The sequence below is a fragment of the Eleutherodactylus coqui genome, chromosome 4 (genome assembly GCF_035609145.1).
Source record: "Eleutherodactylus coqui strain aEleCoq1 chromosome 4, aEleCoq1.hap1, whole genome shotgun sequence".
NCBI classification, from domain to species: domain Eukaryota; kingdom Metazoa; phylum Chordata; class Amphibia; order Anura; family Eleutherodactylidae; genus Eleutherodactylus; species Eleutherodactylus coqui.
Genome location: NC_089840.1, coordinates 285,492,768 through 285,518,313, shown reverse-complemented (window position 1 = coordinate 285,518,313; position 25,546 = coordinate 285,492,768). Strand labels below are relative to the sequence as shown.

At 45.5% G+C, this 25,546-nt stretch overlaps 1 protein-coding gene and 2 pseudogenes across 1 annotated transcript in view; all 3 read left to right on the top strand.

The window, feature by feature from the left end:
* LOC136624513 (zinc finger protein 585A-like) overlaps window positions 1-25,546 on the top strand; it is a 252,475-nt pseudogene that overhangs the window by 56,050 nt on the left and 170,879 nt on the right.
* On the top strand, window positions 1,456-24,715 carry LOC136624504 (gastrula zinc finger protein XlCGF17.1-like; annotated as a pseudogene).
* LOC136624383 (oocyte zinc finger protein XlCOF22-like) overlaps window positions 10,430-25,546 on the top strand; it is a 99,809-nt gene continuing 84,692 nt past the window's right edge. The window contains exons 1-3 of the mRNA XM_066598351.1: window positions 10,430-10,606; window positions 10,696-10,819; window positions 10,902-10,966. Coding sequence (XP_066454448.1) covers window positions 10,583-10,606; window positions 10,696-10,819; window positions 10,902-10,966 — 213 coding nt within the window. The 5' untranslated portion in view covers window positions 10,430-10,582. The remainder of the gene's footprint in view (window positions 10,607-10,695; window positions 10,820-10,901; window positions 10,967-25,546) is intronic.

The window sequence follows — 25,546 nt, the reverse complement described above, 5'->3', positions numbered from 1 at the left end:
CCAACACATTCATCTAGGGGTGTACTGTGTATTTTGACCTCACAGTTTTTGAATGAATCTAAGCAAAGCAGGAGGAAAAAATTACGATTTTCATTTTTTTGGCAATTGTATCATTTAAAAAAAAGGGTTTTTTTTTGTATAGCTCTTATATGAATGAAGTCTTTCACCCCAAAATAGATACCCCTGTTTGTCCTGTGTTCAGAAACATACCCATTGTGGTCCTAATCTTCTGTCTGGATGCACAACGGGGCCCACACCATATAAAGCATCAAACTTTAACTGTCTTTTAACTTTTATGTGATCGCCATTTTCCATTGGATAACGGCAATCATGTGACCAAAAACTGCTCACCGCGGGCCTCGGTCACTGCTCCATGCTCTCTGCTACCTTTAGTAACCAGGAGAAAGGAGATTTCCCCAGCTTCTGTGCTTGTGTCCGCTATTTTGGCAATGGGCGCATGCGCTAAAACAGGGTAAAGGTCCGCGGATAAAGATCCCGTCGGTGGACATCGCCGGAGGCCTTAGGTAAGTAATTTCACCTCACCTCGCAGTTCGAAGGGGAAGTGAAATTTCAGCTTTTTTTTACTTTTACGTGATCGCCATTATCTATCCATCATGTGACCAATAACCTCGTACTGCGGCATCCCAGTGAGATCTCCAGGCTTTCAGCTACATTTAGTAGCCAGGTGTGGGGAGATTTTAAATTAACCTGGCAATCTGCAGCTTTTGCGCATGCGTCTGCCATTACCGCAGTGGGCGCGTGCGCAGAAGTCAGGGGTATGGTCCGCAGATAAATCAAGGGGCCTTAGGTACTTAATTTCACCTCCCCTCATGGATATTATCCATGAGGGGGGAGATGAAACAACCTTTTTTTTTTTACACTTTTTTAAAACTTTTTTTTACTTTTACATGATCGCTTTTATCCATTGGATGGCAGTGATCATGTGACTGGGAACTGCATACAGTGGCTCCTGATGACAGCTCCTTGCTCTCGGCTATTCATACTAGCCGGGAGCAGGGAGTTTTTACATTTCCTGGCTCTCCCGGCCCTCTGTGTGTGCGCATGTTTTGTTTGGCGCGCAGACGCCAGTGTCAGGTCCTGAGGCTGGTCACTAAGGGGTTGATAAAGACTGAAAGCGTGTCTGGAGTTCGCAGGACAAGTCGGGTAATGCTGTGATCAGTGCGGCGCTGGGCGGCAATCCTGTCAGTCAGGAAGACAGAAGATGACTAATAATGGTGCTAATAAACTAGGGGTCAGCAGTGGGGCTCGAGCAGTGGGGTGTGGAGGGGGTTATGTTGGGGGTCGGCGGGGGTGCGGAAGGGAAGAGGGAGGGAATGTTCATCAATTGTATTATTATAGGGGATTTTATATGATGTTACATTGTCTCGTCTTCTCTCCATTCAGGATCCTCGGCTGATATCTTCTATATCAGATAATTATCCTGATTGACCCGACAAGGATGGAGAAGAACCGGGACAAGATGGCGGAGAGTATATTCACCCTCACCCTAGAGATACTCTTCCAGCTTACAGGAGAGGTGAGAGATTCTGGGGATGACGTCACGTTCCATCATTCTTATCTCTGTCAGTCTCTGTTCCCACTACGTCAAAGGATTTACTACCGATTCAGTCCTTCGGCCGCCTTCACATGAAGCGTGATTACTACAGGCGTTCCACAATGGTAGCCTGCAGCTATTACGTAGTAAATACACAGCAGCCAAATCTGCATCTAAATGATTCAGATTTTGCCACAGACTTGCTTACCAAACTGTTTCGGATTTTATCCTTTCTTTTTCAGGCCTCCTTCACACGGGCGACAAAGTCGCGCTGCTACAATGCTACAAATCGCATGTATGTGAAGCCCATGCTTTCCTATGAGCTAATTCACACATGCAATTTGTAGCATGTGACAACCCGACACAAAAACCTCGCGGGTCCGGCGATATGCATGCGACTCATGAGGTATTGTGGCCCATGTTTCTCTATGGAACCTTCCTCTCTCTTGCATCGCATCGCACGAAAACGCCATTTTTGTGCTGTGCGATGCAACTTTGACAGTAGAAAACCCTACTGTCAAAACTCTAATCTAAGTCCTGGCTGCAGGGAAAAATAAAAAAATACACATACATCACCTAGATGCACTATTGGCTCCGCTGCATCTTCTCCCTGGTCCCTGGCAGTATTCTCCGTCATGTCTTATGGCCAGGGATTGAAAAATCCCCACTTCCTGGAAGTGCTGGCTGTGATTGGCTAGGCATCAGCCAGTCACAGTCAGTGCTTCTAGGAGGCAGGGATTTCTTAATCCCTGACCAGAAGAGATGAAACTTTTTTTTTCGTAGTTAGAGCTTATTTTCAGGATAGGGCTTGTATTTTAGGTTCAAATAAATTTTTTATTATACATATCATGTGATTGACAACAATTTGGTTTTCAAGACTGTCATAAAATCTCAAAATGTAAACAATATATGTGTAAAGAAATAAAAAAAAAAAAAGAAAGAAACGCTAAAAGGGGAAGGAAGGGGAGGAGGGGAGGATTCTCGCTATAGTCCACCTAAGAAGGAGGTGTTGACTTTTAGTCCCCTGCGTTAGTTAGCCCTCTCTCCAACACGGAGAGCGATTCTGGACAGATGGTAGGGGTCTCGTGGGCCTTCCATCGTTGCACTCCTTTCCCCCACCTCTCCACATCCTCCCAGTATGGGGTCTATGGATAGTAGGTTCTCCATTGCCTATGACTAGGTCGAGGAGTGTAGTTTCCCCTTCAAACAAACAAAACATAACCTATTTGGAAACACGAGGGAAGGAGGGGAGGGGGGGAGAAGCATCAATAACTAGTGGTCGTGGTTTTCAGGCGGGGGCCTGAGGGTCATCTCTCTGCTGGACCTTCCCTGTCTGTTGGTTATTGTTCTATACCTCTTAAGTTAGGCCCTGTTCGACCCATCTCTTGAGGTTGTCTGAGTCTCTAAACGCCACCCACGGCTGCCACGTCTTATAGGTAGTTTCCTAGGTCTTGGGATCATCCGCTCCTAACTCGTCATATCTCATAAGGGTATGGAGCTCCTCTATCCACAAACCCCTGGTGAGAGCGTGTGGGGAGCGCCAGAGTCTCGGGATGAGTCTCCTCATTGCTATTATGAAAAATCTTAGTAGGCCAATTTTGGCTTCCTTCACTGGTCCTGGGAAGAGTGAGAGCAGAGCCAACTTCGGCGTCATTGTCACCCTTGCATGATTAATTCGGTTGAATAGGGTTGTTAAATCTTTCCAGAGGGAAGCTACTGGCCAACACTCCCACCATATGTGGGTCATTGTGCCTCTACTCTCACTGCATCTCCAGCACAAAGGTGAGGTTTGATGGAAAATCCTCTGAAGCTGGTCAGGGGTTCTGTACCATCTTGATAGTATCTTGTAATTAAAGTCCTGGACTTTGCCTGCTGGGGAAAGTTTATGGGTTAGGGTCCAAATCTTAGACCAGTCTTCTTCTGAAAGTTTACTAGCCAGTTCTTGTTCCCAGGGCTCCCTATAACTCGGGGTTTCATCCTCCGCTGCCCGAGTCAGCAACATCTTGTACAATCTGGAGATCATGGGTCTATGGTTCGTGTGTGATAGAGTTGTTCAAACGCCGTAAGTGGAGCTGTTAAGTTTTCTTTAGCTGTCAGCGAACTCACAAAGCCCCTTAGTTGGAGGTATTGGAGCCTGGTTGTGGGTTCTGTCCTAGGATTTCTGTCATAGGTTTTAGGCCCGACCGAGTCACTACATATCTTAGTCTGGGAGTCGGTGAGGCTGGGAGTGGTTTTGAATAAGGGGTTCGCCATGAGCAGAGTTAGTGGCCCTGGGATATTGACCAGACCATAGTTGGGCGCGAAACTTGCCCATGTTTTGGTTAATTGGAGGCAGAAGGGGGAGATCTTGGGGATAGAATTAATCCCCTTGGGTGGGATCCAGAAGGCTCCGTCTAGGCCACAGGTGTCAAACACAAGGCCCGCGGGCCAAATCCGGCCCGCCGCCTCACTTTCTGAGGCCCGCCGGTTGTGCAGTAACTTCCCTCACTCCTCCGTGCTGCTGTCAGTAGATGATCTTCTCTCGGCTTGTTCTGTCTAGTGCAGACAGTAATAGAGGAGTGCCGATAGCAGACTGACAACAGCTGCGGAGGAGGGAAGATGACTGCAGAGAACATGATGTCTGCAGCAAGAATAGCGACGCTGAGGAGGAGCAGCTGCAGGGTGGGATCCTTGTGTGTGTCATATATATATATATATATATATATATATTATAATATAGTTTGTGTGTGTCTGTCTGTCTGTGTGTGTGTATATATATATATATATATATATATATAATGTGTGTGTGTGTGTGTCTGCACATATATGTGCAGAATGGTGTGCGTCTGTATGCGCAGAATCCTGTGTGTGTGTATGCGCAGAACGCGTCTGTATGCGCAGAATGGTGTGCGTGTGTGTATGCGCAGAATGGTGTGTGTGTGTGTATGCGCAGAATGGTGTGCGTGACTGGCCACTATGGAGGACCTTATTACCAATCGGGCCACTGTGGGGTTTACTTTTACTGTCTTACAATTAGAATCGGCCTTTTTGAAGGCAACCATAAGGCTGATGTGGCCCTTGGTGAAAATGAGTTTGACACCCCTGGTCTAGGCCGTCAATATCGCCTGAGTGTTCTATTTCCACCCAAAGCCTTGAGCTCCTGTTTTTAAGTATGTCTAGGGCGCACATTGCGATGTTGGCCTTGTAGTAGAGGGAGAAGTCCAGGAGACCCAGGCCCTCCTTCTCTTTCTCCCTTGTCAGCAGGGAGAAACGCAGGTGTGGCTTGCGTCCTCTCCACACGAAGTCTGTAATTAGGGATCTAATTTTTTTAAGGTATGGACTTGGTAGTCTAATCGGGATTGTTTGGCATATATAAGAATCTGGGTAATATGTCCATTTTTACTGCATTAACTCGACCATTCCAAGATAGATATAGGGGGTTCCATCTGTCGAGGTCTCTTTCGAGATTTTCGACGAAGGGCGTATAGTCTAATTTGAAAGCCTCTGTGGGATCTGTTGGGATCAGGGCTCCTAGGTATTTAATGTGTGAATTAACCCAGCGAAAGGGGAGTACCAACTCCAGGTGGGAGACCTCGGCCTGCGAGAGAGAGACACTTTTTGTTCCTCCGACTTCTGGGCGTTCATTTTGTAGTTGTTGACCCTCCCAAACTTTTCGAATTCCCTCAGTAGAACGGGCATGCCGACCCGGGGATTAGACAAGTAAAGCAGCAAGTCATCTGCAAAGAGTGACATTTTGTGCTCCACTGCGCCAATCATGAAACCTTTAATTGAGTCGTTTCTCCTAATAGCATTGGCCATGGTTTCCATTGTCAATATATATAGGAAGGGTGAGAGCGGGCACCCTTGCCTCGTCCCGTTGCTCACCTTAAAGGATTCTGACAGTACTCCGTTCACTCTGATTCTAGCTGTGGGATCGTGGTATAGCGCCATGATCCTCTGGAGCATCAGTGGGCCCATTCCGATTTTTTCCAGCGTGGCAGAGAGGAAGGTCCAATTAACCCTATCAAAAGCCTTCTCGGCATCTATTGATAGGAGACATAGGGGCATTTTGGAATGCTTGGCCCTGGCTATTAGGGACATCGTTTTGATAGTGTTGTCCCTTGCCTCTCTGCCTGGGACGAAGCCGACCTGCTCCAGATGGATCAGCTGCGGGATTACGCTCTGGAGTCTGTTAGCTATCAATTTGGCGAACATTTTAATGTCAACATTTATTAGTGAGATTGGTCTGTAGCTCCCGCTGGCCGAGGGATCCTTGCCCGGTTTGAGTATGACTGATATATGGGCCTGGAGAGCCTGTTGTGGGAAGGGGCAACTTCTATTTACTGTGTTGAATGCTTCGAATGCTATAGGAGAAAGCTCCTCAGCGAAGAGTTTATGGAATCTGGCTGTGTATCCGTCCGGGCCCGGGCTCTTGTTCACGTTCAGATTTTGGATAATGTCTAACAATTCCTGGGGGAAGAAGTCTAGTTCTAGGTCCTCGGTTTCCATAGAAGTCAGGCACCTGGGGGCATGATCTGTCAGGTAGGCATCTATCTCATTTTTGTGGGTCAGTGGAGGTGTTTGAGAGTCAGGTTTGATGTTGTATAGTTTGTCGTAGAAAGTTTTAAATTCCTTCAGGATGTTCATGGTGCTGTGTACTATATGACCCCAGTGAGTTTGGATTTTGGGGGTATAAGTGAGCGGTGTCCTGGCCAGGTGACTGCCGCATTTGTCTCCATATTCGAAGGATCCCTTTTTAAGCGTGTCTCTGAGTGCCAACGAGCGTTGATCCAAAATCTCGAGGATCTGCTGACAGGTGGCATTTGTTGGCTGATTCTTTAAAGGGGTTGTCCCGCGGCAGCAAGTGGGTCTATACACTTCTGTATGGCCATAATAATGCACTTTGTAATGTACATTGTGCATTAATTATGAGCCATACAGAAGTTATAAAAAGTTTTATACTTACCTGTTCCGTTGCTGGCGTCCTCGTTCCCATGGAGCCGACTAATTTTCGCCCTCCGATGGCCAAATTAGCCGCGCTTGCGCAGTCCAGGTCTTCTCCTGTTCTCTATGGGGCTCCGTGTAGCTCCGCCCCGTCACGTGCCGATTCCAGCCAATCAGGAGGCTGGAATCGGCAATGGACCGCACAGAAGAGCTGCGGTCCACGGAGGTAGAGGATCCCGGCGGCCATCTTCACCGGTAAGTATAGAAGTCACCGGAGCGCAGGGATTCAGGTAAGCGCTCCGGTAAGCTTTCTTTGGGTCCCTGCATCGGGGTTGTCTCGCGCCGAACGGGGGGGGGGTTGAAAAAAAAAAAAACCCGTTTCGGCGCGGGACAACCCCTTTAAGCCTCAGAGTGGCTAAAAAATTCAGGAGAGTCGCCGATCTTTCCTTCTTGATTCTAGATCCCTGTAAGATCAGTACGCCCCTCAGTACACATTTAAGTGTTTCCCATTTTACTGGAGCAGGGGTTTGGTCCGTATCATGGATCGCCTTAAAGTCTTTTATTGTTTTTCTGAATTTCGCTACACAAGTGGGGTCACTAAGGAGGTTGTCGTTGAGTCTCCACAAATGACATCTCGAGGCTACTCCCCAACCCGCTAGGTTCTGTAAAGATCTATGTAGCACTATGGATACCCCCCCCCCCCCCCCCCCCCGCCTTTCTCAGAGGATCTGGGCCATGAAACCAAGTTGGGAAATATTGGGAGGAACAATTCGGCATGCACCCTGCTTTAAAGTGGGTTTCCTGAAGCATCACCACCATTGCCTTTTTTATGTAGGTGATAAAGAACTTATCTTCTTTTCTGGGAGCTATTTAAGCCCTTAGTATTATAAGTGCAAAAAGTTAAATTCGCCATTTAAATTTTGAGTAGCGGGGGGTTGGGTGCCTCTTGTTTCTCCCCAGGCTGGTTGGTAAGGGGGTGGGGGAGGGATACACACGGGGGAAAGACAGACACTGGTAACAAACAAGATAAAACATTGTTTCCTTAAGGGAAACCAAACTAATACGATACAACAAGTGCAGAGTCGGGGGGAGCCCCTAATGACCCCCGAGTGCTACTGGTCTGCCTAAAACTGGCAGTAATCAACAGCTTAGATTAGCTGTAAGCCCTAAGTGGGAGGGTGAAGGCTCGAGGGGAGTAAGCTTCCTCCCGCTCCCTGGTCACCCATCGACTTTTGGGTTCCAGTTGCTCTATGCAACTGGTTATGTTGCCTATGGTGATTTCCAGACCCGGCCTGAGTCTAATTTCCACCCATAAATCGAGTTGATGACCTTTGTCATGCATAGGGGGGGGGGGGGGGGGGGACAGAGAAGGAGAATATTAGAGGAAAGAGGTGTTTAGAATCAAAGCAAAGAGAAGTGTATAACAGATGGATTTCAGCAAGCTCATTCTCCTGTTTCGCTTCTGTTGTCGCTCCTCTCTCCTTGGCGGGGGTCTCTGCGGCGTCATCTGGATCTCTTCGTTACCGTCCGCCAAGGATTCCACGGGGGCAGTAATGGGAGGGAACCCGAGGGCAGCCAATCTGGTAGCTGAACAGACGGAAGTTCGACAGAGCCCAGAAAATTCGGAAGGTCGCCCAGCCCTCTCAAGGTCACCGTCTTGCCATTTTTGGATGCGTGGAGCTGAAAAGGATATCCCCACCTGTAGGGGATCTCTTTTTCCTGCAGTAATGACAGTAGAGGTCTCAAGGCTCTGAACTGTAAAGTACGGCGCGAGAGATCTGGTAGGATCTGGATCTGGGAGCCTTTGAATGTTAGGTCTTTTAGGAGGCGCACTTTTTGCATTATTAAGTCCTTGTCCTTGTAAAAATGTATTCTGCAGGCCACATCCCTGTGTCTGCTGGGGTCGGTTGATTTCGGGCCTAGGGACCTGTGAATTCTATCGATTTCTAAGGTAGAGTCCTCTGGTCTTTTAAGTATGTTGTTAAAGAAAGTTTGAGCCAATGGTTCTAGTTTGGAAGGTTCGACTTCAGGGAGCCCTCGAATTCGTAAGTTATTTCTGCGGTGACGATTTTCCAAATCGTCTATAAGGGTGTACAGCTCCATGATCTCTTGGAAGTGTGCTTGTAATTCTTGGTTGTGGGTTTCGAGAGTCTCGGCTGTCTTCTCCTGGGCTACGTCAACCGACTCAACTCTCTGTCCTACTTGTCGGATTTCGCTTTGAAGTGCCGCAACGTCTCTTTTACATGCAGATTCGAGTTGTTGCAACAGAGAGTCAATGTAGCTCTGGGTTGGCATGGATCTTAGGTGTTTTTTCCAATCCCAGTCATCTTCATCTTCAGGAGATACGTGGAGGCTGGTAAGTGGATTTAGGTTGGTTTATCTTGTGGCGATTGTTTGCCTTTCATGGCTGTTGGAGTTATCGGGTCTGTGTGGTAACTGGCTCGACTTGCTGGGGTTGGATCTGTGTGTTTTGCTGAGGTCCGGGGGTCAGTTGGTTTGGTTCTCCATGTGTCTGAGCTTCTTTGAGGCAATGGAGTGAGGTGTTGTGGTGCGGGCATTAGGGCCGCAGGCGTGCTGACGCTGGGGCTGCGTGCGGCACACTGAGGGGCATCCTTGCTTATTGTGCAAGGTGCTGTGTGTTCTTGTGGGGGAGGGGAATGGCGGCTCTCCGGGGGGGCCTCCTGGCTTGGGGACTCTCCCCTTGACTTCTATGCTTTTGGGTGTCCTGGGCTTGGTGTTGTGCCCATGCTGGGCTTATGGCCACTAGTGTCTGCTGATGTGGCTCTCTGGGCTAATGGGGTCTTATTAGGGGAGGATTGCTGCTGGGGCTCCTGGAGTGAGCTCCTCGTGCGGTGATCAGGGCTCATGAGTCCCTGCCTGTCCAGTCGTTTCTGCATGGGGGGGGATGGGGGATCTTCCACAGCACCCCAAGTCACAGTCTCTGGCTCCATGCTGTCGCCCCTTACCCCGGGTATGTTAACCCCCTTAGCGCTCACCGCTCCAACCTGCTCGAGATCTCTCTCATCTGTTCCCGCTCCCTCCACTGCTGCGGTCTGTCACCTCGTTTCCCAGTTGTGCCTCCTCTCCGCTATCGTGGAGTCGCGGGCCTCCGGAGACCATGTCCGGTGGGTTGTCGCTGCCTCCTCTCGGGGGTCTTATCCACTGGCGGCTGGTCTTTGTTCTCGTCGGAGCTCGGGCGGGAAGCCGGAAGCTCTGTCGGCGCCATCTTGGCTGTAGCCGCGCGGGACTCCTCTCTCAGCGGCTGCCTCAGGTATGAAGAAATACCCCTCCCGGAATCCTCCGGTACCGCTCGGGGTGTTCCTCTTTGTTTCCCCTTCGCCATAATGCGTAGGAGCCGGGTCTGGGGCATCCACGAGGCTAGGTTGAACGGGTCGGTAGCAGGAGCTGCGCTGCAGTGCGACCTACTCCCTCACTGGGCTTGTATTTTAAGCCCCCATTCCACCGAAAATCCTTGCATGTGGTTCTACAAAGTCTCGCTATTGTCGCGGGAAGAAGCAGCGATATCGTACGGACCAGCGATGCGATATCGCTGCGATTTTCTCACTGCAATGCCGTGTCGCTCGTGTAAACGAGGCCTTAGGGGTTCAAAATTTGCAGCATAAATAGTCTTGCTGCGGATTTAGAATTTGTTTTCAAAAACTAAGGGGATTAGTTCTAGGAAATACCGGCACCGCGTGAAAGACATTTTATAAATCTCCCCGCATGGCCTGTACTGTAAATGCTGCAGCAAAGTGTGAAGACGGCCGGAATGCTGGAAACTATTGCAGCTCGCTGTCATTTCTCTGGTAAAATGCAGAACAGCCAACAGAATAGAACAACGGAACTAATGAACACAGATGTGAAGAGCCAACATAACTGCAGGACTAGATGGAGAGGGCTCTAGAAATGTCTACAGGGATATTTATGGATGTGTCTCCCCATAAACAGGATTACACGGTAGTGAAGAAGACTTCTAGTGATGGCTGTCAGGCCCCGGTGTCTGATGGATGGGGAAGACCCCTGAGCCCAATCACAGGGCCTCCACCTCACCCCCTGATACTGGAGGAGATCAATGAGCAGAAGATCCTAGAACTCACCAACAAGATGATCAAGCTGCTGACTGGAGAGGTGACGCTCCTGGGAATGCTGGGACATTATACAGTAACGCTATGGCGGTATAACGTGTCTGGGTGATGACGGTATCATTGTGTTGTCAGGTTCCAATAAGGTGTCAGGACGTCACTGTCTATTTCTCCATGAAGGAGTGGGAGTATTTAGAAGGACACAAGGATCTGTACAAGGACGTCATGTTGGAGGACCACCAGCCCCCCCCATCACCAGGTAATAGACAGGACTAAATCCACACGGCCTTTATTATTTGTATGTAGAGAATGAATTCAGTGGCTGTCGGTGTTTTCTGCAGGTAGATCCAGTAAGAGAGCAGCAGCGGAGAGATGTCCCCAGCCTCTTCTTCCACAGGATGATCAGGTAGATGGAGAGAAGGTCTCATAAAATCTCCCCTCTGGTCTGTAGGACGGCTGGGAAGGTCTTGTGTTCAGTCTTATTATATGATTGATACTTGTGTAATGAGAAAGCTGGAGATGGCAGGATTACAGCCGACCGCAGACATTAGATCTCCGCATCTTATCACTATTTTCTGCTTCTGGAGACTTCTGATTGGAATAAAGAAGCAACAGGTTGGAGTTATACAGGAGACCTGCAGCTATTTGGCCCAGATCACTACTGCTGTCATGTCATTCCGGCTCCTCATACTAATTAATGACCTTTTCTGGCCATATAAAACCTTCCACACGACTTCTCCAACTGTGTGATGACTTTTACAATATTTATTTCACAGCTGGTGAAACTGAAGGAAGATCCGATCCCTATTGATGCTACAGAGACACCTATGAGGGGGGATCAGCCGTGTAAGGAGGGGATTACTACAGATGACCCCCCAGGTGAGACTACATGTAGAGAAGAGTCTGTGTTGTCGGGGTTTTCAGCTGTATATTCCCTTCTTCAGCCACAATACATAATAAAGTGTAAATGTTATATAATATTTTTATGTAAATATTTTTTCAATATATTCTGCTAAAAAGAATTCTAGGAACATCTCAATCACACATCAGATCTGGATGATCTCCATCCTCTGCAGACTCTTTCATGTCTGTCACATGTGCTCATTGTGAAGCTGCTCTTATCTGTGAAGAGCAATGGCCAACTTGCCAATTCTGGTGTCTCTGGCGAGACAGGTTGCATGGTGCTTGGAGGTGAGCTCAGCTTCCACTACAGGGTATCGGGCCCTCTTGGCCATCAGTGTTTCTGCAGTTTGGTCAGTAGTCTGCTGGGGTCTGTAGGGTTCTGGCGATGCTTCTCCTATTCCTCCTTGCAAAGGAGCAGATCCCTGTCCTGATGCTGTGGATAGTGAGTTCAGGACGGTCCTTCGCCGTGTGCCTGCAGGCTGCAACGAGCACAAATCAGTCAGCAGTTCTGTAATAATCGTGGAATATACAGCAATAAGCTATACAAGCAGTTATGTTATTTCCCCTTAATGTTTTGGTATAGCCACAGGCGCCATGTAAGGAGAAGCCATCCTCATCCTTCATTCAGCTGCTCCTTCCATCTGCCCCCAGCTGATACCCCATGCACTATGTCAGGGTCTCTGCAACATCTAATCACTCTATCAGACCTGGACCCCCGTCCCCAGTGCTGCCTCCGCACATATGCAAGTACTATTATCATATTCCCTCTCCTCTGCTGCTGGAACCAGAAGGACTGGGCATGCTCAGTAGGAACTTCCCACATCTTAGTACAAGTAACAGTCAGCTGAGTTAGTGAATGGCTACAAACATATGTGGCCCACTAAAGATGAGCAAGCACGCTCGGATAAGGCAGTTACTCGAGCGAGCATCGCTATTCTCCAGTAACTGCATGCTCATTCGAGCAAGCTCGGGGGGAACAGCAGGGGTGAGCGTGGTGGGCGGGGAGGGGGGGAGAGAGAGATCTCTCTCACTCTCCCCCCGCCACCGCCCCAAGCCTGCTCGGACGAGAATGCAGTTACTCGAGAAGAGCGATGCTCGCTCGAGTAACTGCCTTACCCGAGCGTGCTTGCTCATTTCTAGTGCCCACTGATAATGGCGGTGCCGGCCTTCTAAAATTGTCTTTATTCCCTTGTCAGCAGCACATGATCAGCAGACTGTATTGCAGTGCAACTGGCATTTTTTCAAACAGGTACAAGCCACTAGGCATCACAAATGCAGTTTTTTCCTTTAACTTCTCATCCAGGGGGATTTGCCAATAACCTTTACATGAATCTAGAGTAGAAATATAAGTGGCATTTCCAAACTTATCAATAAGGTCATCAATGCGGGGCATTGGGTAGCTGTCAAAGCGGGATATTGCGTTAACTTTATGAAAATCTATGCAAAATCTTATTGTTCCAACATTTTCCCAACCATTACCACTGGTGAACACCAAGGACTTTTAGATGGTTCAATAACTCCCAACTTAAGCATTTCCTGACCCTCCTTCTCTGCCTTGCCCTTAATTTCTCTGGTATTCAGTAAGGTTTTTGCCTAACTGGAGCATGGCCTCCAGTATATATTTCATAATAAAGACACATGACCAGGCTTACTGCCAAAGACATGGGGACTTGCCTCTATTAGGTTCCTCAGGTCACAATGTTTTGCCTCCGATAAATTTGAATTTAAGGTAACATCTGAGAATTCTGCATGATTTTTAAGTAAATCATACATCTCATAGTAACATAGTTCGTTAGGCTGAATTAGGACAATGTCCATCTAGTCCAGCCTGTCTATCCTCCTGTGTTGATCCAGAGGAAGGCAAAAAACCCCAAGGGCAGAAGCCAGATAGCCCTTTTGGGGAAAAAATTCCTTCCCGACTCCCTAATGGCAATCAGACTGTTCCCTGGATCAACCCCTAATAGTTCCTACCTGCCTGTATCCTCGGATTACAATTAACCTAAGATTTATATCCTGTAATATCCTTCTGCTCCAGAAAGACATCAAGTCCCCTCTTAAACTCCTCTATGGATTTTGCCATCACCATTTCCTCCAGCAGAGAGTTCCACAGTCTAACTGCTCTTACAGTAAAGAATCCCTTTCTATGTTGGTGACTAAACCTGCTTTCCTCTAAACGCAACGAATGCCCCCTTGTTACCGTCGCAGTCCTGGGTGTAAACAGATGATGGGAGAGATCCTTGTATTGTCCCCTCATGTATTTATACATAGGTATTTGATCACCCCTTAGCCGTCTTTTTTCTAAAGTAAATAGTCCCAATTTGGATAGCCTCTCTGGGTATTTTAGTCCCGTCATTCCATGTATTAGTTTAGTCGCTCTTCTTTGAACCCCCTCCAGTACTGTAACATCTTTCCTGAGCACCGGTGACCAGAACTGTACGCAGTATTCCATGTGAGGCCTTACTAGTGCCTTATATAATGGGAGGATAATGTTCTCGTCCCTCGCCCCTATACCTCTTTTAATGCACCCCAAGACTTTATTTGCCTTTGCAGCAGCTGACTGGCATTGGTTACTCCAGTTTAGTCTACTATCCACTAATACCCCCAGGTCCTTTTCCATATCACTTTTCCCTAGTGGTACCCCATTTAGTGTATATTGGTGACATCCGTTTCTCCTGCCCATGTGCATAGTCTTACATTTTTCAACATTGAACTTCACTTGCCATTTTTCTGCCCAAGCCCCCAGCTTATCCAGGTCCGTTTGTAGCCGTACATTGTCCTCCGGTGCATTAATTATATTGTATAATTTTGTGTCATCTGCAAATATTGATATTTTCCTGTGCAGCCCCTCTATCAGGTCGTTGATAATATGTTGAACAGAGTGGGGCCTAATACTGAACCCTGTGGCACCCCACTAGCGACTGTGGTCCAATCAGAGTACGCACCATTTATTACCCCCCTCTGCTTTCTATCATTGAGCCAATTTTTTACCCACTTACACACGTTTTCGCCCAGTCCGAGCTGCCTCATTTTGTATATTAGCCTATTATGTGGCACGGTGTCAAAGGCTTTAGAGAAGTCCAGATACCTCTTCAGACATATCTTTTGAAGTCTGGAATAACAGTACAAGCCGTATTACTTTCTAGATTGACCTTTGGTTCCAGCCAACGTTTCAATAAATGTATATGGTACACTTTATTTTTTTGTCTTCTATCTGGGGTTTCAAAGTCTACGGGACCAGTTTGTCTAACAACTGTATAAGGTCCGTGCCATCTTGCTAATAACTTATTCTCACTACTAAGTAGTAAAAGGAGAACTTTATCAACTACTTTTATGGATTTATTCTTAGCATGTCGATCATACCATTTCTTCTGGTACATTTTGGCTTTCTGGACATTATCATGGGCTACTTTGATCAGTTTCAACAGTTTCTCTCAGATGTGGTCATCAGTACAGATCCTGAGGTCCAAAGTGAGACAGAAAGGGAATGCTTGCTTAGAATTCAGGAGGGATTTGTACAGATGCAAGCTTACAAAAAATAGAAAATATGACGTGCATTTGTAAAAGTAAAGGGCCAAGAGCTGTGTCTGCTTGAAGAAGAGGCCAAGAGGCAAAGGCTGCTGATAAAGGAGCTTGAGCACTTTAAGAAATTAGCTTAAGCTGAAACTGAACAAAGGTTGTTGCTGGAACAGCAAACTGTCCAGTGTGAACAAAGCTTAGAAGAAAGGAGAAGTGGGAAAAAAAAAATGAGGAATAATTTTCAAAAGCCTATGAAGAAATACAAGGCCTCAGAAATGTAGCCAGAGCTGAGGCTGATCGCAAAGTTTGTCTGGAGGTGAAATCTTCACGGTATGAACAGGACTATAAGGACATTCAATGACTGCTAGTTGCTGCCTCCGATTGGTCACAGCGCTCAGCCAATCAGAGGCAGCTTTTTCTGGAGGCGGGGATTTTTCAATCCCCAGCCTCTAGAAGACAGAAGACAACGTCAGGGGACAGAGAGAAGAGCCGGTGCCATTGACAGTAATGGGATAGCATCACGGACCTCTGCCACCTCTGTGATAGCTGTAGCAGAGGGTTCCTTCATCCCCGCGGTCCCCATGAAACAATGGTCGATAGCACAGGTTTTTCTTATCGCTGCGAGGGTTAAGTGAAGACATTGCAAATACGAATGAAACCATTGAAAATCATTGGTTTCATTGTCATTACGTTTTCACTCACTCTCGCATCATAAGAAAGCCTACCACCAGTGTGAAGCCGGCCATAGAGATGACATGTGGCCGGTTAGAAAGAGATTCTACAGATGCATGTAACCAAATTGCAGAGCTGAACTTGCAGTTAGCCCAGAGAGATGGTGAATGGAAGTTGCAGGTAACAGACCTCAAGAAAAAGCTGGAAATGGAGAAAGCTGCTTGTAGTCAGGCAGAAAAGCATGCAGTTGTCTTGAAACACAAACTGGACTTTAAGGAAGCTCTGCATGAGAAACTGGTGAGCCAGCTGCAGACAAGCTGGGATGAGGAAATTGAACTATATGAAGCCCAGTTCCAGGACCTTAAAGGGGTTGTTCGGCCATGATAAGTGTATATGTGCACTTCTGTATGGCCATTACAATGCACTTTGTAATATACATTGTGCATTGTAAATTAGCCATACAGAAGATATATACTTACCTACAGGAGTGCCCCCCCCCTCCCTGTCGTCCCTGGTTACCGACAAATTTCTTTCTTCTGTCTTCTCTTCTTGTCGGGCTGTGAACACACCTCCCTTCTGTTCGCGCATGTGCAGGCAATTGTGTTATTGTAAAAACAGGGTTTTTTTTTGTATAGCATACATAAGAATGAAGACTTTCACCCTTATTTGCATATTACCCAGAGGAGCGTGCATGGCCATTTGAGTCTCCTCACTCACCCTTTAGTTGCTCTCCCTAAGGAGAAAAGATAGCGTTTCTGACCCCCGTCCCTGGCCTCTCACTAACAAAGCCAGACTCCTACTGTACAGTGATGAAGGGCAAAAACCCTGAAACAGCTGTATGTACATGGAGTCTGGCTTAGCTTTTAATTCCCGGTCATTGTTACAAGGCTTGTATAAAGAGTCTGACTTTGGCTTGAAGGAATGCTGCCTTTCAATAGGTGGCACTGTGGATAATTTATTCTATCTCCCTTATTTGACTTTCACTTCAAAATGGATACCTCTGTTTGTCCCGTGTTCAGAAACATACCCGTTGTAGCCCCAGTCTACTTATATAACACATGGATAGGCCTATAATGGAGGGAACAGCCGTTGAATTATAAGGAACACCTGAATAAATTCCAGGTCCCATTGCTCACTTGTAAGGAAAAGAAATAGACTCCCTAAAAATAATCCTCTGCGCCCTTTCAGGCATCCCCTAAATCTTAAGTAATAAAGTAAACTGTGTGGTATGTCCGAAGACTAGGGTAATTACGAAGACCTGGTTGAGATGAACACATTGAGCAATAAATCTGGGTAACCCTCATCTCATGCTTTTTTTGGGGTATTTCTTGACCTCAGTGGCAGGGGTGGAGTGTAAAAAGAGGCTTCGCAAGCTTGCTGAGATGCGGCAGTCTCGCACAAAAGACGCTCAACAAGCTGCTCCTGGAACTGCAGGAAGGTGAGCGTTCCCGGGGCTTCTTGTAAATTGCGTATTACAGGTAGCGGTCTGAATACCACCGGGCTCACAAGGCCGTACGTGGAATCCGCTTGCAGAGGATCCCAGCTGTGAGCCCATCCGTGGTCCTGTGTACAGCCACGTAATGTATTGTAGATAACTGCATACTCACACAGGCAATCATGCTCAGTGAACCTTTTTTTGTGTATATTTACCGCGCCATTGGTTAGCGATGACGCGGGTACCCGCAGCCCATACATAATGCAGTTGTGTATGGGCTGCAGGTATATTAATGACCATAGAGTACAATAAGCTCTATGTTGTGGATATCCATGGTAAAATCCGTAATTTCTATCCAGTTGTGTGAGACCGGCCTAATGGTAGATCGCTAGCTTTTATCATGTCACTGGGGACCACTCAACGAGGCCACCGCTCACTGCTCCAGGCTCTTGGTGACCCTTGGTAGCCAGAAGTAAGGAGATTTTTAATTTTTCCTTACTCCTGTGCATTTGTGACTGGAAGTTTGCCGGCGGGCGCATGCGCAGAAGCTGGGTAAGGTCCATGAAGGAGGATCACGTCGGGGTTCAAATACGGAGGCCTCCGGTAAGAAGCTTCATCTCCTCTCACCTATAGCATCTGTGGAGGAAGGTGAAACTTCAACTTTTTTTTTACTTTTACGTGATCGCCATTATCCATTGGATAACTGTGATCACGTGATTAGGACCGCTCATTGCAACCCCCCATGAAATGTCCATTGTCTCAGCTACCTTTGGAGATACCGACTCTCCAAAAGAAACCTGGAGGAACGTGTGATAATTTAAAGGCTACCCTGGATTCTTAAGGAGGTTCGCTGATGTCCACGAACCCCTCATTCCTTGTAAGTAAGGCCTCCCTCACACAGGGCGTTTTGTACAGCATTTAACACTGCCTTTTCAGCCCAGCGCTAAACGCTGTACAACACTCCCATTCATTTAAATTGGCTACTCACACAGGGCTGAAAACGCAGCACCTTCCAACGCTGCGCTTTGACAGCGATGCAAGTTCTATTTTTGGGCGTTTTCAGCCCTGTGTCACCCATTAAAATGAATGGGCAGCGGTTTTAGCACTGCTGAAAACGCGGCAACACTTGGTGCCACGTTTTTGGCAGCATTAACCACTCGCCGATTTTCGGCGTGAGGGCTTGCAATAGAAGCCCTACCCCGAAAATCAGTCTCAGCTAGCTAGAGGAAAAAAAGAAAGTAATACTCATCTAGCCGCTGTAGTCCGGGTCGCGGCCACTGGTCTCTGCCGCTCATCCGGGCTTCTCCAACACTCCCAAGTCTATTGCCGTAGGCCAGGTTTGAGAACCCCACCTCCAGCAATAGAGTGCTGTGATTTGTTGTCGGCGCGCTCGATGTCCAAACACAGGCCTTCATTGACTGTCTCAGCCAATCAGCGCCGGCAAGATCTGATTGGCTGAGACAGTCAATGAAGGGCTGTGATTGGGCATCGAGCAAGCGCCGACAACCAATCACAGCACTCTATTGCTGGAGGCGGGGTTCTCAAACCTGGCCTATGGCAATAGACTTGTGAATGCAAGGGAAGCCCGGATCAGCGGCAGAGACCAGCGGCCGCGACCCGGACTGTAGCGGCTAGGTAAGTATTGCTTTTTTTTTTCTTTTCAGCAGCCGATCTGAAAACGCAGCCAAAACGCTGGCATAAAGTATGCCAGCGCTGCTGAAACGGGGCGGAATCTGCAGTAAACGCAGCGCTGAAAAACGCTGCGTTTCTGCAAACGCCCTGTGTGAGGGAGGCCTGGAAGATTATATATAATCTCTATCAGTTACCGACCGACACACTTTGGAGCACAAGGTTTGTGTAACCTGTCGTCTTTACAGTTTGTATGGACATTTTATATAGAAATGTAATAAAATATAAGTATAATTGTTATATTCAAAAATATTAAAATCACTTTAATTCTTTGCAGATGACGAGACCAGATCAGAGGGACATCTGATATCTTTAGGTTTTACAGTGGAAGATCATAGCATCATACAAGATACACATGAAGACCCTACCATTATCCAAGATATGCCTTCAGCCCTTCACAGCAAACATCTGTCATCTGATCCTTTTATAGAGGTTCCATCTTCTGATTCATCACTGACTAGTAAGCAACATAACATTTACAGAAGAGATGTTGAAGAAAAAACAGTTGCCACAGTGGAGAAGCCATATGCATGTTCAGAATGTGGGAAGTGTTTTAGGTATAAATCAAAGCTTGCTAACCATCAAAGAGTTCACACAGGGGAGAAGCCATTTTTCTGTTCAGAATGTGGGAATTTTTTTACCAAGAAATCAAGTCTTGTTGATCATCAAAGAATTCACACAGGGAGAAAGCCATTCAACTGTTCAGAATGTGGGAAGTGTTTTTCAAGGAAAGCATATCTTGTTGAACATCAGAGAACTCACACAGGGGAGAAGCCATTTTACTGTTCAGATTGTGGGAAACGTTTTACTCAGAAATCACATCTTGTTGGACATCAGAGAATTCACACAGGGAAGAAGACATTTTCTTCTTCAGACTGTTGACAATATTTTACAGATAAATTAGACTTTGTTAAACATAAGAGAACTCACAGATTGGAGAACCTGTATTCATGTTCAGAATGTGGGAAATATTTTAGCTATACATCAAATCTTCTTAGATATTCACACAGGGGAGCCACCATTTATATCCGGAATATGGGAAATCTTTCCTCAGAAGTCAAAACGTTTTGACCATAGAAAAGATACACAGGAAAGAAACCATCTTAATATTTTGAATCTGCTTGCCTTCTCGAGATATCTTGATTGAAACCCTCAGCCACCTCCCGTGAACTTCTGTTACCGACCATCAAGATGATCTCATTTGTGCCCTGGATTGTTAAGAGCATCTTCTGGTACCTGAAAAGACATGCAGTTAGTCTCCTCCATACTGCATAATTTTACATAACTTTATTAATACTCAACATATCATCCATAACCTGAAAATGGTTGCGGGTACTGAAAAAAACGACTGCCCCTGTCCATTTCTGATGAAATTCTGCCCTTAAATCATGCATCTCATGGTCCTTTTTCTATTCAAGTCTTTTGGGCTTAATCTAAGACAGCTGCCAACAGGATGGCCAATAGGCACTATCACTAGGGCAAAAGGTTTGTCCCCAACTATCTAATTGTTTTACAAAGTTACTTACTTGTATCTTTTTTTGTTCAGAAGATACGCTGGGTGGCCCTGACTTTTAAATCTTCATGTATAATCAGTAATCAAAATAACTTTGTAATAACCAATTGTTTATATGTAACGACCTCTGGGATATCTTCTTATATAACTGTTTTGCATTCTCTGTATATTTTAAAGGGATTGTCCCACTTCTAGCTGTTGTTTTTTTTGCAGGAAGCAGACAGTTCTGTACATTGCACAGTGGTTGCAGTTGGTATTGCAGGCTGAGTCCTACTGAAGGGAATGGTATTGAGCCTGCAAACTAATCTAGGCCACTGCGCAATGTTTGCAGCGGTCTGCTCTCTGCAGCAAAACACCTAGGATTGAGACAAAACCTTTAATGTCTATGTTAAAGATAAAGATGTTCTTTGCCAGGTTTTTTGATAAGGTGCAGGTTGATGCAGGCAGATTTAACTAATTATATTATATATATGACCACCCATACAGGCCTTGTAGAGTAAAGCCTCGGAGTCTGTGTGGGTGACAGCTCCCTGCTAAGGGCTGCCAGAGGTAGCCGAGAGCCTGGAGCAGTCATTGGGGGCCGCAGCTTGCGACCTCCAGTCACGGCATTGCCATTATCACATAAATGTAACTAAAAGGTTAAATAAATTTAAAGTTTCAGCTATCCTTATGGGTCGGATCCATGAGAGATGCTGAAACTGCTCATCTACATACTTCGTAATGCCCTGCAGCATTCTGGTCCTACTGGGACCTGGCGCAGCCTTCTGGGCACAGGACCTAAAGTGTCGGGCGCATGCTCAGAAGGCCAGGAGGGGGGGAGGGGGTCAGGAGATTTAAAATCTCCCTGTTTTTGGCTAGTAAGAGTAGCTGAGAACAGATAGAGGTCATCGAGGGCCGCGGTATGTGATCGCCGGTCAAGTGATCACTGCTATCCAATTGATAACTGCGTTTGAGTAGAGTAAAAATAAAGTGTAAAAAAATGTTTCCCCCAGTGGATCGCATTCATGAGGGGAGCTGAAATTAAGTACTTAAGGCTCCTGGATTTGTCCCCAACGACATTTTTGTGCGCAGACTTTTCCACAGCTTCTGCGCATGTGCCTATCGGCAAAATGGCGAATGCCAGCGCAGAAGCTGGGAAGGGCCTGGGAAATTTGAAATTATTAAGATCGCTATCTGTAATGCATATGCAGCTCCATATGAAAATCGTAATTTTTTCCTTCTGCTTTTTCATAAATTCATTCAAAAACTGTGGGGTCAAAATACACAGTACACCTTCTAGATGAATTCGTTAAGGGGGTCTAGTTTTCAAAATGGGGTCATTTGTGGCGTTTTCTATCGTTTTGGCCTCTCAAGGGCTCTACAAGTGGGCAATGGGGACTAAATCACCTTCATGCTAAATTTGTGTTCTGAAAGCCACCGACTACACCATATATTTTGGGCCCCATTGTGCATACAGATATAAGATTAGGGCCACAACTGGTATGTTTCTGAACAGAGAACAAACAGGTGTGTCTCCATTTTGGGGTGCAAATCCTTGTTTTCATGTGCACTATTGAAAAGAAAAATTGTCTTGAAAATGACATATTTGCAAAAAAATGTAATTTAATAACTCGTTTTTATTGAAATTTTCATGGTATACAAACATGAGTATATTATAAAACAACTCAAAAAGAAGACCGCACAGCATATATTACTTTTACAGATAAATTGCAGTGATTGATCATAAAACAATACTGAACAATTTCTATAGTTTATGTAAAGGTGATGATTAACTCTCGGTCGCCTATATGTCTTCAAACATTTTATTCCCCTCTTCCCCCCTCCCTCCATATCCCTTTATTAATCAACATTTTGATAAACATATAACATCTAACTGAATATAACTATCCCGCTTCGTATCCCCCTAGCTCCTCCTCCCTTCCCCGGTCAGTCACGTTACTTTCAATAATCCTAAACTGTTCATATTATCATTATTATGGTACCAAGTAGTGTTGGTGAACTGGGACATACATTCTATAATTTCCCCGTGGTCAAGAAATTTTTCCATGAAATCCCTCCACTTTTTGAAAAACTTAGGGGCTTGAGATTCTGCACATCGTTCAATCTCAGTTCTTTCCATTTTCAGGAGGTGTTTTAACTGTTGTAAGACATCATTTATTCCCGGGGGTTTGGGCAGTAGCCAATTGTTCAGAAGGCATCTCTTGCCGATTAGAAGTATGGTATGGGTCATATTAACCTTTCTCATCTGTCCTGGTAATTGGTGAAGTATAAATACTTGTGGTGTTAATTGCAGGTTCTGACCTCCTATGTCTTGCACCAACTTTTGGATCTCAACCCAGTATCTACTTATCTTTGGGCATTGCCAAATGCCATGTAAGAAATCAGATTTAGGCGTGGTGCATCTAGGGCAAGCTTGTAACCTTGTTGGGCCATTTGGATTCTGCGGTTTGTCAAACCCATAAATTGCTCCGTGGATTATTTTAAAGTATGTTTCCCGCCACTGTTCATTTAAGATCGCCTTTCTCTAAAAGATCCAGCTCTTAATTATTCCCTCGGGAAGTTCCGAGCCCTGTAGGTCGCGGGACCATTTTTTTAATAAGTTAGAGCTGTTCTCCGTCACCCACCCCTCTCTAAATTTGTTATATAAAACAGAAATTGAATATTTATGTGAGAGATTTTTAACTAGTGTATCGATGGGGTTGGATATTGCCTCCTTTGGTATATCGATTAGTCTTTTCTGTAAGAAGTTTCGTACTTGGGCGTATGGGAGGAAATGTGACGTCGGTAAATTGTGTAAAAGACTTATATCTAGGGGCTTCTGGATGTGTAAGGTGTTGAACTTTTATGATACCCCTCTGTCACCACATTTTGAACATTTTGTTTTCCCTTCCTTCTTTAAATTCTGGGTGATTCCACAAGTCCATATGTTTGGAGATTTTAAATGGCAGCTCAAAAAAATGTAATTTAATTTTTTCTCCCTTAAATTGCATTTACTCCAGAAAAAAAGCCATGGGATCAAATTACTCATGACACACCTCAGTAAATACATTAAGGGGTGTTTTTTTGTGGGGTATCTATCATTCCGATACCTATAAGCCTTTGCAATCTTGGCTTGGTACAAGAAAACAAAATGTTCCTCAAAATGTTAAATTTGTATGTCTTCTAAGTGGCTAAAAAAAAACTAAATATTTTCCAATGTGCTTCCACAATAATGTAGAAAAAAATTCAAAATTTTGGCGCTTTTAATAAATATACACATGCTATTGGTCTATTTTTACCACCTAAATGAAGTAAACTACGTGGCGAAAAACAATGTCATAATTACTTGGATATGCAGAACTTTTATGGAGTTATTGTATCTTAAAATGACACGTCAGATTTCCAAAATTTGGCCTGGCCATTAAGGCAAGATTTTTTCTGGGTATGATGTGTGTAAAAATGCTCACCAAATCAAGTCAGGGTGTGAATGTGTTGCTAAAGCAAGTTCAACCTATGCCCAGGGGAGATTTAGCAAAGACATGTCTCAAGTGGTAGAGAAAAAAAGGAAGAATGGTTCCAGAGAAATAGAAAGTGCAGCCAATGCAGACCCTCAGGTCTAAAGTGAGACAGACAGGGAGTGCTTGCTTAGAGTTTAGGGGGGACTTGTACAAAATGCAAGGTTAAGCAAAATTTCTTGAGGAAGCTTGTCAAATGGCGAATAGGAAATATGACGTGCAGTTAGAGAAAGAAAGGGCTAAGTTGTGTTTGCTTCGAGAAGACATGTACTGATCACGGACAGGAAACAAATCCGCAATACAAAACAGGACTAAAAGATCCCAGGGACACTCGCATGTTCCCCGTCTGATGTTGTGTACCTGATCCTGTGTAGTAAATGTGCTGTTGGAGGCCTTTATGATGGAGAAACAGGATAAAAACTTAACTGAGGATGAGGTTTCGTCAACACACAATTAAACAGAAAAAGACAAAATAACCAGTTGCGGCGCACTTTTCTAGTCACGGACACGACATTAGATAATAAAATTATGATACTAAAAAGGCAATTTCAAGTCACAAAGTCATAGAAGAATTTAGGAATATAAATTTATAACAATGTTTGACACTTTTAATAGAGGGCTAAATTCTTCACGAGGATTCATGCACGAATAGGAAGTATGAGAAATCTATAGCACAGATAACACTACTGGCCTGGTGACCATCCCTTCCCCCAACACTAATTCAGGGACCATAAAACTTTCACTCCCTTATCAGTGACTATTGTTTGTATTTTTGTTGTAGTATTCTTTTAAATGCAAATTCTTCACATCCATGCCTGTGGCTTGTCATAAGTATATGTGTATAAATATGCATGCTTTTTCTTATCTATTTCATTAAAGCCTGAAGCAGAACCCTGCGTTGGTTCGAAAGCTCACATTATCATCATGTATTTTTGTTAGCCATTAAAAGGTATCATATCTACAAGATTGTGGTTTCTCTTGCTGAGCACGATCACAATTTCCAAGTTAGAAAGAAATTCTACCGAAACGCGGAATTAAAATACAGATTTGCCTAATCAAGTTGCAACGCTGAACATGCAGTTAGCCCAGAGAAATGGTAAATGGGAGTTGCAGACAACTGAGCTCAAAGAAAAGCTGGGAATAGAGAAAGCTGCTTGTAGTCAGGCAGAGAAGCAAGCAGAGATCTTGAAAGTCATACTGAGTTACAAGGAAAACCAGAAAGCCCTGCATGAGAGACTGATGTCCCATCTACAGATGAGCATAGATGAGGAAGCTGAAGAATATGAAGCTCAAATCCAGGAGCTTAAACAGAATCATGCTCTAGTTATGGGGGAACTGTCCAAATGGTTGGAGCGAACCGAAAAGGAGAAAGAGGCTTTGGAAAAGGCCATGTGGGTTTGGATGGTGAATGTACTGAGCTGACCCATAAGGTGAAGGGGTTATTGGAAGACAAGTGTGAGCCTGAATGTAAGAGAAATGCAGTAGAGATGCAGATTCAAAAGCTACAAATACAAATCACTGAAAGTGACAGAGTTGCGGCAGAGCTGTCTGGGAAGATTAACAGGCTGTAGGTGGAGTTGGAAGCTCAGATTGAAGAGGCTCAGAAGCTAGTGCCAGAGGAGACTCACCAAAGGCTTATTGGCCTATAATATTGGCCCCTGAATTCCCCATATAAAGTAAGAATGCCCCCATGAATGCTCTATATGGTAATGCCCCGGTATATTGTAATAATGCCAACGTATAAAGTACTGCAGTAATGTCCCC